This window comes from Falco peregrinus, chromosome 9 (assembly GCF_023634155.1).
Source record: "Falco peregrinus isolate bFalPer1 chromosome 9, bFalPer1.pri, whole genome shotgun sequence".
Lineage (NCBI taxonomy): Eukaryota > Metazoa > Chordata > Aves > Falconiformes > Falconidae > Falco > Falco peregrinus.
The window spans coordinates 11,606,055-11,623,302 of NC_073729.1; the positions used below are offsets into that span (position 1 = coordinate 11,606,055).

Consider the following 17,248-nt stretch of genomic DNA (forward strand, 5'->3'; position numbering starts at 1 on the left):
TTCCTCGGTAATTAGCTGCTGTGGGGTCAGGAATTAGCGATTTTATTGTTTTGTTTTCCATGGAGTTTTAGCTCATGTAAATTTTTACATCTGTACCTCTTTGCTAGACTTTGCTCAGACTGAGGCGTTTGCAGTTACTTGCAAAATCTTTCAAGAGTTGTTTTCACTTAAGGGGATGAATATCTGTCACTGGGTTGAAGAGATAGCAGAGATCATGAAAACTTAAAATAGGCCTAAATGAGAGTGAATTTCTAGTGTGCTTTAAAAGCAGGAGTATTTTGGACTGTGGTTGTGCAGCCAGGCTATAAAGAGGTATTTATCAAGAACAGTGACCCACTTACTCTTAACTAGTACCAGCAATGACCAACTTTCCCTGAATTCTAGCAGAATACATTTCTGACTTTAGAACAAGAGCAAAATGGGTACATACCGTAAGATGGCTTATGCCTTGAGAAAGAGCCCCTATCTGCATTACTGTTCCTTCTGAGTGTTCCATCTGCAAAAGTATTCAGGAACTAGTTCAAATCAGACAGTATGTGCAATTCTGTTCACTCTACATGCATCTTTGGGAGGTATCTGTGTCTGGACAAACAACGTTGTGTTTAAAAGCTCTCATTACTGCTCATTAACAAAAATGTCTCCATGATTTAAGGTACGTCAAAACACATCTAATGACAGGAAGAGTGAATCCTAATTTAGAAAGATTGAGTCCATTAAACTTGAGCAGTAATTCACACAAGAAAAGAAAAGCTTAACTGATATTATCAATGAAGAGTAGTATTTTCCAGATGGTGTAACACTTATACTTCTGGTAGTCTTCTTTCACAGGCAAGAATTAACGAGTCCTTCCCGATACAGTCCCACCTATTCTTATATGGAAAGGTTACCAGTTCCAGGGTGTTGCGATCTCACTGCATGCCCACACGTTCAGAAGTCATGCTTAATTGAAAGACCATGCTCCTAGAGACAAATCCAGTAATTTTGGAATGCTTGAACAACTGCGTAGTGTAAGCACTTGGCTCAGAATTAATGCGTTCCCTTGCAACTCTTAACTGTGCAAGCAGACATCTGTACTTACTACAGTCAGAATTTGGTACTGCCCCTGCTCAGGAGCAGGACTTTACTAAGGTGTACATTGAAAAAGGCACTAGTTAGATAATGAACACAAATGAGATGTTAGATGCAGTAAATCATGCAAATGAAAAAAATATTCACCGTTAGTCTTCTCAATTTTTTAACCATTCTCTTATCAGGCTTAAAATGTTTTTCTCTCCCTTAAGGTCACTGGAGATAGGACAGTTTAGCCTGGCTGCTTCTGTCTGGCTCTTGTGTGGGGACAGAGTTCACACAAGCCTTCAGGAGCTCCATTTTTCAGGGTTTACATCCCTTTACACGACAGCAAAGCTTCATCAAATTTGATGGTTTTTAGTCTTCATCATTTGTCTGTATGATGTCTAGACAGCTTCATTCACAAGTTCACTACCACATGAATAATTCACTTTTGTTAAGTATCTGTTTATTAATAATCTTGTTAATTACTGATGCATAGTTTTCACATACTGTCTAAGCATAACTACTGCCCACTGTACATAACGAAAGAAAAATTCAGTTGGATTCTTTGATTAATATCTGTTGAAAATATACAATCCAGTTGTATTTTGATATATAACTTGATAGCTTTGTACAAATTAGTCCAAATAGATTTATTACATTAAAAACCACCCATAAAGATAATGAAAAAAGTAGTGTGCCATACTGAGATTATGAAAGCTAGAAGTACAAAAGTCTTGTATTCACAACAACCACCACCTTAATTGTCAAAATACATCAATCTTCGTAGTGTAAAGGTGTTATATTCCTGAAAAAGGGCTTGAAGATGGATGAGTTTATGATGTTGATTAAAAAAAAAATTAACCTGACATTCTTAGTGTAGAACTCTTTCCAGTGTCCATAGCCAATACTTTCTCAGTAAGTTCATGCGGATGTAACGAGTACTTTGTTATGTGCTAGGATGTGGTTATTGGCAAGCTTTTAACGCATGGGGAGGGTGAGATGAGAATAGCATCAGCCCGTCTGGCCCACCTGATCCAGTTCCCTATCAGTCAACGGGCTCAGTCCTTTGTGTCCACCGTAGTTCTTCTGAGTACCGTTTGTAGCAGCTGGGATTGTATCCATAGGGCAAATGTAGTCTGTCGATTCATCAAATTTCTTTTTTCTTAAGTTTCCAAAATGGGAAAATCCAAGTTTCTTTGGCTAAAACAAGATGACAGTACAAGTTTTGAATAAGAAAAACAAAGTTCTCCTTTAACCGTTCAGAGTCTTCTCCTTTCTGATTTACTGCTATACTCTAGTCCTTCAGGGATGTAGATCCTGAACTAAATAAACTCGTCGTTTTCAAATTGGGAGGTACAGTTATGAAATTTGTTTAGGTAAGTGTTCTTTCTGAGAACAGAAGGAATTGCATTCTTATTTCAGAAGCTGATTTAAACATGTACAAATTAAATACTTTGGTATTTAGAATTAAGGAAGATGTAACGCTCCTTCTAGAACCGACCTCTCCCTGCCCATGTCTGTCCCTTATTTTCTTTATAAGACAGGGCAGAGGAAGTCTGAAATAATCTCCTTTCTGAAGGCAACACATACCCGAACTTTGGCGGTGGTGGTCAGAGGTGTGTATGCTGTTGACTCAGTTATTTCTCTTTTTTCTTGTTGTGCTTCTGGTCCAATTAATACATTAAAATTGGTTGTTAGGTGGCGTCGCAGTAGGGTCTTCTGAGGTGGAATATTCAGCAGCATTGCCAGTGTGTCACCGTTGAAGCGAGGTTCGAGAATCTATTAGAAAATGGCAGAATATTTATTTTTTACGTGGTTAAATATTTGCAGTAGTAAACCATTACAGTGCTTATCAGAGGAATTTCTCATTCTTACTAAGCTGTCTACATTAGACCTTCTATAATTCACAATACGATACTCACTGGGCTTTGAACAGGAAATTACATGGAAGTAGGCACTACAATGCAGAGCATGACCCGGCGAATACATATTTATATTTATCATCAAATCTTATATTTGTTTGGATTGAACAAGTTTGTTTTCAGGATTTTCTGCTGTACTCCAAGTACAAAGTTAATCTTAGCACAGTTTTTTTCTGTTTCATGTTTGCAAAAACTCTACAGCACTATAATCACAGTATTTCAGAACTCTGGCTTTACTAAGCTGTAAATAGTTCTGAGTGTTTTGAATTTTAAAAAAAAGTCATTCCTGAGCGTGGGCGAGACTGCTGCAAGTTCATGTCAGTTATTTACTGTGGCTCACAACTCTTTTAAAACCACTCAAACACCCAACGATGCCTTATCGATAAGAAACTCTTACAGTTTGCTTTTTTTTATGTACTGCTGTTAAACACTCATGCACAGCTCAGCTTTGATGATAAACCCCCATGTTTTAGCAGTCCCTTTTTTATTTTAGTTCCTTTTGTAAAATTAAGATTAAGAGGCTCTTTAGAAGGCCTGATCATACTGTCATATTGCAGATGTATTTATTTCCTCCTGCTTGACAAACACCAGATAAAAGATGGTTTATGTTACAGTCTGTCAGTTTGTAGTAGGTATGTAGTAGAATGCTGAATTCTTACAATCAGGCCGCCATGTACTCCGCTTCCTCGAAGGTTTGGGGCATATTCTGCCAGATCAACTGATCTGAGCCATTCCATCACTCTGTGATTGGACCACTGAACTACTTCAGAAGGCGAAACGTTATTCTGTGGAACCAGAAAAGATGATGATGCTGTAAGCCTGCGTCATCACTGCATATTCACCATGTGTATCCTCAGTGCAGATAAAAACATCTTTCCTCCTCAAACAGCATTTTTTTCCCCCGGTTCTGTTACACTCAAGGCCTCTTGCAAACATTCTCTGACAAGACAGCAGGCATAGTCTAGTACACATACATTGCGTCAAGTAGTGTAACAGTAGAGATTACAGATGCCAGGTGTAAAAAAGGGGGCATTTTGAGAATAGTGTCTTTAATACTAGGCGAATAAGATATGCTGACCAGGTAAGGCAGAAACCATACAGTCTTTTGAGCATTAAAAGTTAGAACAGGCAAAGAAAAAACATTCCAAATTATTCTCTCAGAAGTTCAATTAACTTCTTTAAACTAAGCAAATAAATTATAAAGGGGACTGCAGGAGATTCAGCCATCAAGTGGCTCAAGCACTTAAGGACTGAGTGGATATTTATTATCAGTGAGTACAGGTTACATTCCAGAGCTGGAAAGCAGCATAACTACTGCTTCAGACGCAGTTCCCTCATAGCGGTGATTCTGCTGTATCGTTGTACACCGCTAACTTTCTAACCCCTTTGGCTGGAATCAGGTAATTAGTGCTTGTTTAAATTAATTTATTTAAGCATTCTTTTACCTCCTCAACTGGTCTCCTGCGTAGACAGTGGGGGTTAAAACCGTTGACATGCAGCACATGAATGGCACATTTAATACTCAGATGATGCAGCTGACTGGTGACTTTGAGGAAGAGAAGGTCGTTCTGTGAAGGAGAGAGCCTTCTGAGTGGCACAGAACACATACCGAACACGTACTCTCCCCAAGAAAGGAGATTTTAAGCTTGCTGTGTTCTTCTATATAAACCATGGTAACTGTGGTTTAGCTAGAAGAAGAGCTTGTATTTTAAAGAGAGGGGTTTTGTCATTGGTTGGTTTTACACTTTTTAGAAGTGTTGCACCATAGCAGTACCTGGCTAAAAAACAAAGTAGAGCTTGTTGCCTATTAAGTAAAATCCAGGCTCAGATTTAAAATTTTTGGACTGTTTCTGGTCTGGTGAAGATCCTGTTGTGGGCAGGATCACTGCAGCTAGCAACACACACAGAACCATGGGATGGCAGGGACCATGTTCCTATAACAAAGGCTCCTTAAGCAGTGTAGACAGGGCTGTACTTTTGGTAACAGCTAAAGTAGGCATTGTTTTATAGCACAGGTAACAAAACCAAATATTTATCCAAACCTGGGCAGGGAAACTGTAAGAAAACGCAGTGGCTATGTTTAGGGCATGGTTTGCTGCTGTACGAATTACTGGATTTGCTGCTTATCTTTAGTTCACTGAATATCGTTGCTAACTTGGCGTGGAGAACAAGAGAAGCTGCATGTAAAACAGGTCATGATGTGCTACACCATACTGACAGAAAGGCTTCGCAGAAGTTAGCTATAGCATATGCTGTGACTGACTTTATGTACCTTAGGAGTAGTAATCATGCACTAGACAACACAGCTGAGTTACTACCGGCACTAGTTCTGTCTTGCAAAAAATCCTTTTAACTGCTCACATTCAAAGGAAAACTGTAAAATTCTTTGCTCATTCTGAAGTTAAATTTGGTTAAACTGAGGGAAAAAAAATTTAGCTTACCACAGTTAAGTACTGCAACATTCTCCCATCAACTCTGGATTCATGAAACTGGTCTTTGTACTGAGGTAAACCAATGTCGTCGAGCCATCCTGCAGGTACAAGAACAAGGGTGTACGTGAGAACAAAGCCCTGCCGCCCCCTCCTGTCTGCGCTGGCGGCTTCCCAGGCGTTCAGGTAGCGCCTTCCACCTGTGCACCTTTCGAAAGGGCAGCCTCAACTCCATTCCCACCAACAGCTTTGTCCACAGTGCTTCTGTGATGTTCTGCATGCAGCACAGGACTGAGCACCCAAGTTCCACAGCATCATGTAGCTCTTGCTAGACTGCCCCACCCCCCCAGTGACAGCATTCCCCTTGGAAGGTGACAGTGTATAGCTGTATAGTTGGATGTCAAGAACGACGCAAAAATCCTCATTTTACTGTGTTGAAACTTACTGCTCTTAAAAAGATGTTTAGTAACTGCTAAAATGAACACGCATCAGGCAGCCCATCCATATGGGGGGGGAAGTGGCTTTCCAAACAATTCCAGGACAGTTCTAACACTTACGTGTCACCCAGATATGATCAAGTTGTGCAGACTTCTCATCTTGTTTTGCATTTATTGATTTAATGGCCAAAACTAATTTCTTCCGGTGCAGTGGGTGCTTTATTCCCATTTCCTGCAAAAATAACCATTAACAAATAGTTTGCTTTGCCTCTGGCTCTTTTAGTCTCATTAGATAGCTATAAAAATTGATACTATGTATTTCAGAAAGGTAGCACTGCCCCGTGTTTGAAGGGGCCTGGTTGTACAGGATCAAAATGTACAGTTGTTTGAGAGAAACAGTTAAATTATTACCTTTTCCATGTCCTGAGGTGTCGCAGTTAACAGTGTATGGCCTGAAGTCACCCACTGCCGTGCAAAAATGACATACTGACCGAGGCCAAAGTCCTCGAGCCAGTTACAGACTCTTTCTGTGCTCCACTGAGCAAACGGAGCATTGTAGTCACTGAAAAGTACAAGAAAGGTTTGAAAAATCTTAAAGGAAAGAATTACAGTCATGATCGGAAAGCTCACTGCGTGCCAGAGGCAGCGCTGCAGCGTATGCGTTAGTGTGCTGTGCTCTGTGCAGTAACGGAATCAACAGCCCTTCTCGCAGTGCGTGCTGCAATACGGGTGCCCTGTTAACACGGCTGCCCAGCTCAACCTGCAAACAGCTGGGGGGGTGAGTAAGGATTTCCCGTTTTCTGTCTGAAAAGAGGAAAATGGGAATCGCTGAATCCTCATGGCTTTGTAGCTATTCCCGCAGGAGATGGTAGGTTTTCTTGTTCTTTAACAAGGTGAAATTTTTGACGCTGCAACAACCAGCCAGTGCTGCAGCCTGCAGCTGAGGGAGTGCGGGCAGGGGGGCTACTTGGGATACCTTTTGTACCAGAGAAATTCTTTCTAGTTGTTGTGGAATTCCTCGTATAACGAAGCACATTATACTGCTGCTAATTAAAAAGGGTATTTCACAAGAGGAGGGTTTGGCTGTTCACAAGGCATCCTATGCTGTGCAAGGTAAAGAAGGAACCGTTACCTTTTCTGGCCTTTGGTTTCCTTTGACCTGGATAACCGAGGTCCAGCTGTTGCACGGAGACCACCTCTTCGGAACTCTGCCAAACCCAGATCGTCTGCAGGGAAGTTACCTGACTGAGTTCTTCGTATTCTTTCAAGACAAGAGTGCCATGATAGTACTATTAGCTTGCAACCGAGAACATTTGTGTTGTGTGGAAACTCTAGTGACAACTAGAAGCTGTATTAACCTTCCCGTAAACTACAAACACCTAATTCGTTCAGGTGGTAGCTGAAGAAGTTCCAGGCAAATGCTGTCTAGACCCAACTCTGAGGGGGAAACGAAGCCCTGCTGCGCCGCCCCAGCCCACGCTGCCGGGCAGCCGTCCCAAAGCAGCTGAAGCGAGCACAGGGAACCTCAGTCCCCCCTGCTTTCTGTTTCTGTTGTTTCCTCGCATTTTTTTTACCTGATGCCTTCTGTAATGAACAACTTACTATCATTTACTTTTGCATAGCTAACGAAACCGTTGGCATTCTAAATTATTAGCATTAAAATGACAGCAGAGTGTCTTTACCCCTTCCAACAGCACGATGCTGTGTACACTACCATCCATTTTTCTACACCCACGTGTACCGAGAGACACTAGTACACCCACAGAGTTGGTCGCTCTCCTTTTCCTGAATTTTGCTTTATTCTCGCTACAGATAATGTAGCTTTTGCCAAGAACTGGATTAATTCTCAGGCCAAATGCTTTGATAGGGAGCTAAAAAAATAAAAACGACCTTACTTTCCCCAGATTTTCTTGATCCCTTTTGGACTCTTTCTGTTTTCTGGAGACAGTGGAGACTGCGGACCTGAATCCATTCCGGAAGAAAGAGGTGAAAGGTCGTCTGAGACTACTGTACCATCCACGTTCTCTGTTTCTCCTGAGTTAAGAAAGTAATAGAGTTACATTTTATACTAATTATTAACGAAGCTATCAACTGGGAGACTAATATTTAAATGCAGAACATAATAAAAAAGAAAAGATACATATAAAAATTGTTCTTGTATTAAAAAAAAAACCATGCTCAGAATGTGGAAAAACACAGTAGCTGTACATTTGATACAAAAAAGAAAATAATAAAACATTGGTTAAAATAGATTATTTCAGTCATTTTATTTAAATAATTAATTCCAGACAGAATAATTACTTCCTCAGACAGAAGCAGACTCTTGCCTTGCCTATTCTTAATACCGTAACCCCTCCATCAAAATCTGTGGGAATTTTTCTGTTGACTTCAGTGAAACCAGAGCGAAACCGGGAAAGTATTTTAGAAAGGAATCCTGTCACTATGCCGTACAGCAAAAGCTGTTACTTCATTTCAGTACTGCACTGAAGGAATTTAATCTGGATGGCCCACTTGGTATTAGTATCTCATAGACAAAGGGAGGGGAAAAGGAAAGGAAAAGAGTAACCAGCAAAACTCATGGTAAAGTTGCATTTTGTTCAGATACAGTACCTAGCACTGGTGCACTGACACTCCTGATGCGATCTTCAGTCATCCCAAGAAGCAGAAAGCCAGATGAAGAAGCAAAGAAGATTTAAAACACCAGCAAAATAAAGTTACAGAAGAGCAAAGAAGCAAGCTAAGCATTTAAAGCAGAAACAAAAAAGAAAAGAAGCAGTTACGCTTGACGTGAAAGTGAATACGCATTGTTGTGCACAAGCCCCAAGAATTCTGTACAGGTTGTTTTAAATAGATAGGGAATGACTGTCTGTTTTTTTGTTCTGTTCTTGTGAACTATTCTTTAACACATAAAGGATGTACTACAGAGCTCCACAAAGCCTGCAGAATATCCGAAATGAAGCAGTGTCTAAGATTATATCAGATTCCTCTGAAATACTGAACTGGTGGTGTAATGAGTTTACTGCACATGCAAGAAACAAACCAACCTGCATAAAAAATTCTGTTAATTCAGTGTATTTAGGGAGTCATGGCTTGTTTCTAGAGAAAGAACATTTTCCTTTACAAGACCACCCATCCTTGGATAATCCTGCAGTTAAAGACATAACAGTATGGCTCACACATTGCCTACAATGTTGGATCACAGAAAAACTCTAAAAACTCACAGCCTGTTGCAATCTCGAAACTGCAGTACCCTAGCAGCTTTTAGGACCATGTGACCTTAAAATACGTAAAACCCCAACAAACAAAAAAAATCCCACCATGACTTTTAAAGTGTAGGAACACTTCAAAATCACAAGGGATACTCTTGTGTCTGAGCTCCAAGCTCTTCGGCCCTTGGCAAATACCTGGTTCTGTGCCTCACTAACACTTTTTGCCAATAAATTCATGCTTAAGATGTCACTGAAAAGAAATTAATATAGGCTTCCACATACAGCTATGGTTGCAGAATAACAACATAATTGTATTTTCAAAATCCACTGATGTTTTTCTGCACCTTCTAAGTTCATTTTTGACTTGTGGGTCCCCCCATCAGCTACAGCAACCAACAGTGCTGACACCAGGATTTTTGCCTGAAATATACATTTTAGTGCTAGTTACATTGTAAAGTTTCACATGCTAAAATGCAGTGGGATGGCAGGGACAATGTTTGTTTATTTAATATGCCAATCTAGCATGCATTTTTTTGAAAGTACTGATGATACACTTGGCTGTGCATTTTTGTTTGCTTGCTTGTTTTTAAGAAAACAGATCAGCAAGCTCAAGGGAGGATTGGAAGCATTTATTGAAAAATTACTGCTTATTCATATCATCAATACATTTGCATCTCTAAAAGTTTCCATTTTTAGTTACAGATTTGTTGACTTTCAGGATGCTTTCCCCACGGTCTCCAAAACAGGGTCTCTTCATTACTTCTGCTACCAATGATGTCAGCAAATTGTATCATCAAGTGCAACAGAAAGGATGCTCTAACTTAAACCCATCCTTTACTCTCCAGTGAACCAATGTGGAATATTTGTGGTGCACTGTTCAAAAAATAGTAGAACTTTCCTTAACTGAATCGTGTGAGCCTCATAGCCTGTTGTTTTGGCACAGCAGATTACGTACCGTGTTATGCCTCAGTCCCTTCCTTTGCCTTTTTTCCCCCCGTACTAACCCTCGGAGAGGTGCGGATACGTACTCAGGCACAGGATGCTGCTGTCCTCGTCGCTCAGGCCGCACCCATCTGGCAGATCGTATGTTCCCTGATCTCCGTTCTGTAAGGGTCGAGGCAGCTTTCCTGGCAAGGTTTGATACTTGCTGCCTTTCACAAGTGGCTTACTCTGTGGGGTTTTTTTAAAGAGAAAAAAATTAATACAAAATCAAATCACTCGTAGCGTTTGCAATCCAGCACACAATTATTTTAAAAGATGAGAACAAGTATTTGAAGTTCATGGTTCAAAATATGGCACCGCCCCCTCCATGTTCCTGCTTACAGATAATTCAGTTTAAATCCAGCAGTCGGCTGACAAAGTTCCCCAGCTAAGACACAGCCTTCTCTTCGCATCTGCCCCTCCCGCTTCAGCCAGACTCTGTATTACATTAAACGATAATATATGTTGAATATTACTGCGTTTTGTCATAAGAACTTTTCTAGCTCCCTCCCTTTCCTCAAAGACCCTGGCACTCTGTAGTGATTTGGTCCTTCCATGGACGACTTTGATAGTGCCAGAAATGGACTTAGTTACTTCACAGCCCATTCTTTGCTCTCTGTTTTTCCTGTTTTCCACTGGACTATGTTTCTGCTTCACAATTGTATCTCGCTGGAAGTATTTGTGTAACTAATTTTGTCAAACATATTTGACCACCATCATTAATAACATTGAAAGAATCAACAACAAAGTTATTGTACATAAATTGAACTTCTGTAAGAATTAAGATCTCTTTGTATAGATAACATTACCATGTTTTAAAAAAGATATAGCTAAATATACAGTTGCCAAAAACATAGCTACAATATACTTGCCAATTCTATTATAGAACTTAAGCACAATGTATACTTTTGATATATGCTGGGGAAAAAAGCATGGACGGAGCTGTATTTTAGGGCTAGTCTGACAGGCTGCTGACTCGACTATTTTTGTCCACGTCAGGCTAAACGAACAGTCTGTACGCTCGCCTGCACGTGTGGCGCACATACCCAGTGTCACTAGCATCAGTGAGATTATGCTGGAAAGACCTTCCTCCAGTCCCAGAGCTCACAAGAGGTGGTCCTCAAAGTCTCTGTATATTGTATTGAAAGGAAACTGTATGTAGCCTTTGCTAAAAATAGAGTATCTCTCAATTTTTCCTGAAGAGGTTGCCCAGGGAGGCTGTGGGTGCCCCATCCCTGGCAGTGCTCAAGGCCAGGCTGGACGGGGCTGGGAGCAGCCCGGGCTGGTGGAAGGTGTCCCTGCCCATGGCAGGGGGGTGGGACTAGGTGATCTTTAAGGTCCCTTCCAGCTCAAACCATTCCATGACTCTATGATATTCCAGCCAAAGTTTGTGTTTCACAGAGGTACTTGTCTACAGTTTTGGAAACGCGATGTTGAGGCTTCTTCAGTACTGAATCCAAATGAAGAGATGAAGGAGCCGTCACTGGATAAACATGTGTATCCCACAGCTGTCAAAACTGCAGGAATACGGAGGCTTTTCCAGAGGAGCAACGAACCTGCAACTCCAATCGACTGTGTGTTTTGGAATAAGCTCCTACCGGTAAATGTTTCAGTATCGGAAGGGAGGTTATATAGGAAAACTTTGTACTGAAAATAGCAAAACTTAGTTAGTATACAGAAACATACAGCATGCTCCTATTTAGAACCCCCACTCTAACAAAATAGTTTTAAAACATTGTCTGTGATGGGATGATAGATCAAATATTTAATGAGATAACCACTGGTTTATCTATTCTTATTGCAAGGCCAAGAGGGATCTTTGTGATACTATCACTGCAGGCCACGTTCCTTGGTTCCTGGAGCCCTGCTCATCTTTCAGCAACTGCAGGAGTACATCCTGACTTGTACCAAAAATTATGAGTAGAGAAACTGCTTATTACATTAGCACTGCATTTTCTGAAATTGACTGACTTCAGCTTCTAACCTCGCAGAAAAGCTTTTTACGTAAAAAAAGAGTTCCTTTTCAAATCCTTACCCCTATTCTCAGTCTATCAGTACTGGAACTATGCAAAGGTTTTAAAAAGAAAATGAATATAAAATGAAAACACAGCCACACCACCACAGCACATTACAACAGATGAATGTTAACAGAGTTTACACGTAATATACCTCTTGTTCTACAACAGGCTGTACTGGTTTTCCGTCTACATACTACGGAGTTGCAGGGAGGGTAATTTCAAAGTTTTATGGAAAAAAGCAACAGAGAAATGTTAGTATTAACATACATACACAGAACATCAATGTACTCATTACTATAGTGATACTACTTAATGCATTGACAATATATTAAAAGGTCTGTTATCTCTTCATTTCATTTAAATAAAATATTTAATACCAAATGTGTTTGTTCAGACCACTAGAAAATTTGGGCCCTGTTTAGGTTCTGTTGCGATCAAAGGAATTCTTCTATTTTCAGGCCTCTGGGTGGTCCCTTTAGACTTACTTTAAGCGGAGAACACAGCAGCTGTTTAACAGTTAAAACAATATGAAAATGACTGACATAAAAAAAAAGAACATACATACATATGTCATACAACACTGTATGTATCCAGCTGAAACCATAAAAAGCTGCGATAGCAATGATCAAAAAGTACCAGCACGGGTAGGTCAGAGACATCAGTGGGTTGTATTTTATTTTATTGTTGGTGGATGTAATTGGAATTTGAGTTTTGTGCAAAGTAGAATAACTCCAGTAAACAGTGCTGTTAGCGCAGGTTCTCTTGACTTAAGGCAAGAAGCAAAGTCTTGCCGTGCTGAGTCAGCAAAACAGGTTCTCTTGGCCTTAGTTTTGGCTGTAACTAACCCACATTCAGCCACTCACTCATATGCTTAGGGAGGTCTCAATGATTTCACCGAGAAGTTTCGTGCCTAAATTAGGGGGCACAATTTCAGCGCCTCGCCTTGCTGAACGTGGGGGTGGCTTGCTACAATTCTCATATCCTTTGTGGTTTTTTCTGCCTCTGTGGACTCTGATTTAACAGACAGAGCAGATTTACAGCCTTGTGTAGGTGTAGGTACAGCCTTGTCACATCATATCAAAGAGACAAATTAAGTTTTTGAATTTAAGACAGGAAAATAAAAGTTATGAAGAGAAAAGAGACCTTCATAAATTCCACATGGAATGAAGTGTTAGTTCTGAACTGATTTGTCACATGTATGACCACAATCAAATGAGTGCAACACAAATTTCAAACATTCTATTTGGTCACTGTCATCTTCACAGATGAAGAAAAAATTAAGAGAAACTGAAGAATCGGAACAACCATATTACTAGTATCCATTTTAAATGGCATTGCTGGTGTGGGTAATCTAGTATAAGCCTAATTTGAGTATAGAAAGCGTCAATAATAGTTTCACAAAGCATAATAATTACAAATGCAGAAAAATTTCAGTGTACACAATGACAAAGCAAGCCTCTGGGCCAGAATGTAATGAGACTTTGTAAATTGGAAAGTCTTTATACTGAAATGGAATTAAGCCCTTGAATTAATCACAGTGCTGCTGTTTTAACAAGGCAGCATCACTACCATTGTCAGGAATGCCATTTATATCGGAAGTCTAAGGGAGCGACACGCATACCTGCATGCAAACACTCACAAAGGAATCCTGTGTGGAAATACCCAGTCCCAATATTTTATTACTTTGAGGATTTGCTGCCTTAACATTTTTAGCAATGTAGAAATCAAAATTATTTTTAAAACACATACCAATAAACAAAATAATACTGCAGTTCAACAAAATTACTCCTCACTATTTGTTGTATCTCAAATATTTTTTGTTCTCTTTCAGGTGAAAAGCTGAATTTGAGAATGTGTACATATGGGTCTGCCAGCTAGTTTGCTTATTATGAGCTTGTCAATGAGGTAGAAAAAGAACCGGAATTGTTATCATTAGGACTTTTTTCCCCACATACAATGGTAGTGGTGGCTAGGGATACTATTGTGGGGAAAAAAAAAAAAAAAAGAAAAAGAATATTTATACTTGACCTTTATCTTTTAGTTGTGATATTAAACACCAGAAATTGTGATTACAAATAAACCAACCTTTTCCAGGGATTCACTCTGCAAGTCTTCTAAACTACTTGACTTTTTTTTCTGTTGAACTCTTAAAATAATGACAGGAAAAAAAGCAACAGTTAATATAACACAGTATATTTGCATATGCCACAACCATATCATATGACAGCTGTATAGATCACATAATGTCTGCATATAACAGATAATTCAGAATTAGGAGATTAATTTATTTTGTTATACTTCTAGCCTAAAACTGAGAGTATCAGAAACTGCAATAGGTGAAGTCAGAAACAGGAGCCAGACATCCTTTGACCAACAATGAAAGGCAACAAGGTGCAATGTGCGGTTTTAAACCTTGTATCTATAGATGATTTTTTTGAAGCTCTTAACAAGCAAAAGTAGATCTTAGAAGCAAAAGTAGACAGCAACAACTCTCTAAGAACAGTGTTCAACATGAAGGGATTTTACAAATGGCCAAAAAGGCAGAATTATTTTTAAAAAAATATCTGGCTGTATGCTGTACATTTCAATTGAAGTTACTCATGCTTACCTATTTATGGTTTCCAAAGGTTCTTCTTGTGTAGAGGTTAAATTAGCTGAAGATACTGGAACGTTTCCACTTTAAAGCAGAATAAAATATGCTGGTTTAAGTACTACATTACGCATGTCTTCTGATATATAAAAGTGCTAACGTAGTCCTGTAATTCAAACCTCATGCAACTACATATTGCGCACTCTCATGGAAAACGCTGCTTTCACAACTATCCACAAGTTCTTGCAAAGCCACAACCAGGCAAGACAAGATGCCAACAGTTAAACAGATTAAATTATACAGGTTTAGGACAATCCAAATGAAACACGAGAAACAAAGGTCTTGCCTGATTTCCACAGCTTTGTGTGGCACCGGAGAGAGCACAGCTGGTGACAGTTCTCCTGAAGAGGCCTGTGTGAAATAGAACAGTTTCTAGTCCCTGATTCTGAATCACACCGAGAGCACAAAAATTCAGCCAGGGCCAAACCCTCCATCTACATTACCTTAGCTACTACAGAGAAACCAACACAAACAGACCACACATACAGCAGAACTTGCTTCTAAAACATCTTTACCAAGTACCTCTGTTTTAAGTAATTCTCCTTGAGGATCTCTCAAAAGAGTCCACTTCCTTAAAGTTGTGTCCAGTTCCTCTTCACTGCCACCAGAGACAGAAGAGCCTGTGAGCATTAGGGATTAGGAGAGAAACAGGCCAAAGAAAAACCAACATTTAGGACTGTATCAGGCAGTCTAAATAATTCAGCCTCTAAATTCCCCTTCAGTCTTCATCTGATGCATGTAGTTCAGCAGCTTCTCCGCTCCCCACCCCTCCTTCAGGCTCTGGCTTACCCGCATTGCAGCAACAATTTTACCACTTCTAGTTACATGCTGTGCTCTGCTGTGAGTAGCTCAGCTGCCCGCGAGGTATTTCTGAACCGCTCTAATTCACAGTGTAATGTTCTGAGGCAAGTTCAAGTTGGTACCATTTTCTACATCACAGTCTACAGGTGGTATGCATGTTTGGCATCTGTATCATAATGCAGTGCCCCATGCTCAGTTCAAGGATGAACGTGGTAAACACGCTCCAGTTTTTTTACAGATATCCCAGATCTAAACAAAAAAAAAAATACGCCCAGTTCATTATTTAGTAGGATTTTTATTCCTAAATTGTCACAGCTACAATACTAAATCAGGATTTGAATATTTAGTGCTCAGCAAACCTCTAGAATATTTTGGATTTTTTTTTTTCCTGGAGATCTCCTATGCATAGAGTTGCAAACAGGGTGTGGAAGGGCTGCTATGCCATGATGAAAAAATTTAGATTGACCTTTAAGCACATTAAGAATTGCTAATTAACGTGACAGAGGTGCAGTGGCTCTAGGCAGTTACAAAACCCCACCAAATCTTCTATTTAAGTCTTGGCACTAATAGAAGGGACAGCACTTGAAAACTCATTAGACATGAGCTTTGTAATCGTGCAGTTCAGACAGAGACTGCCAACAAACCCAATACTGACCATGGGCCCTTCAGAATACGAAGTGAAACTGGCTCACAGCCCTTCAGCCAGCACAAGAGATCTACCTACAGTCACGTTCAGATAGCTCCTTTACATTTTACTTAATCACCAGTGGCTGTTTCAAGCAGCTGCCCTACTTCAATCCAAAACAGATTTTATTTTTTTAAATGTATGTGCTACCTAGGGTGAAGAGTCAGACATCATTTGTCAACATGATCTGTAGCTTGCCTTGAGCAAAAATAAGAAATGCTTACAATGTATTGTGTTTCTGTCAAGTAATTATTTGAAACAGTTATCAGAGACAGAAGACCAAAAGCTTTTAAGCAGGGATTATACTTCAAAGAGAATCTTTAAAACACACTGTTAGAAATAAAACGAAAATGAAAACAAAAAAATATCAAGATATTTTTCTTGGCAACCTAAACATGAAACTCCCACAAACACATGGAAGGTAACAAGTTCTGTTGGGCTGTTGCAGCCGTCACAGTACGTGCCTCAGTGTGGGCAATCTCAGTATACGCTCTAGTTCCGACACGTTCTGGGGTTTGTTTTTGTTGTGTTATGCTGAGCATCACTGGTTTTTTATTTACACTGTACTGAACATCTATACTAGCGTACATTAAACATCACTCTCCCTGTAGTACCAACTCAATAATCCAGAGCATCATGGCTTGCTCCTCGCTCGTGCACACAAACGTCCTCCAAAGCCATGGAAAAATGGGGATGGTGGGCTCGTCTGTACAACCGGGATGTGGGAGAAGAGTGTGGAACTGCGGGAGTTACTGCAGGGAGCACCTGCTCTCAGGGTAACAGTGGTGTAGCGATCCTGGGAGTTAACATCCATACGTCTCCAAAATCTACAACCACACCTCTGGACTGGCTTTCAGAACGCTTTCAAGTGAGAGATTTTTTTTTTTTTTTTAATGAACATTCAAAGAGAGATTTACCCGACTCTTGTTCCCTATTCCTGTGTGTTAAATACAAGTTTCCATTCTGCCATACAGAACCTGAAAATACTGTGTTTGTTAATGTGACGATGCATGTTGAAAAACTATTTCCTTTCAGAAGGTCAACATTCTCAGACTAAATTTAG

The 17,248-nt window shown here is 39.9% G+C and overlaps 2 protein-coding genes across 18 annotated transcripts in view; one reads left to right on the top strand and one right to left on the bottom strand.

The window, feature by feature from the left end:
- Positions 1-14,763, top strand: part of LOC101910622 (NADH-cytochrome b5 reductase 2) — a 28,806-nt gene extending 14,043 nt beyond the window's left edge. For 2 of the 10 annotated variants that reach the window (XM_055813451.1, XM_055813460.1), the window contains exon 10: positions 7,746-8,093. The gene's annotated coding sequence lies outside the window, so the exon portion shown is untranslated. The other 8 variants (XR_008748713.1, XR_008748714.1, XM_055813454.1 and 5 more) reach the window with 8 other exon arrangements.
- PPFIBP2 (PPFIA binding protein 2) overlaps positions 1,495-17,248 on the bottom strand; it is a 102,930-nt gene continuing 87,176 nt past the window's right edge. For 7 of the 8 annotated variants that reach the window (XM_027778416.2, XM_027778415.2, XM_055813446.1 and 4 more), the window contains 15 exons: positions 15,222-15,319; positions 14,986-15,050; positions 14,658-14,726; positions 14,135-14,195; positions 12,201-12,242; positions 10,079-10,220; positions 7,737-7,875; positions 6,974-7,102; positions 6,253-6,403; positions 5,962-6,073; positions 5,417-5,505; positions 4,421-4,543; positions 3,635-3,760; positions 2,644-2,832; positions 1,495-2,253 (listed from right to left, as the gene is read on the bottom strand). In XM_027778416.2, coding sequence (XP_027634217.1) covers positions 2,065-2,253; positions 2,644-2,832; positions 3,635-3,760; positions 4,421-4,543; positions 5,417-5,505; positions 5,962-6,073; positions 6,253-6,403; positions 6,974-7,102; positions 7,737-7,875; positions 10,079-10,220; positions 12,201-12,242; positions 14,135-14,195; positions 14,658-14,726; positions 14,986-15,050; positions 15,222-15,319 — 1,724 coding nt within the window. In that variant the 3' untranslated portion in view covers positions 1,495-2,064. The remainder of the gene's footprint in view (positions 2,254-2,643; positions 2,833-3,634; positions 3,761-4,420; positions 4,544-5,416; positions 5,506-5,961; positions 6,074-6,252; positions 6,404-6,973; positions 7,103-7,736; positions 7,876-10,078; positions 10,221-12,200; positions 12,243-14,134; positions 14,196-14,657; positions 14,727-14,985; positions 15,051-15,221; positions 15,320-17,248) is intronic. The other variant, XM_027778417.2, reaches the window with a different exon arrangement.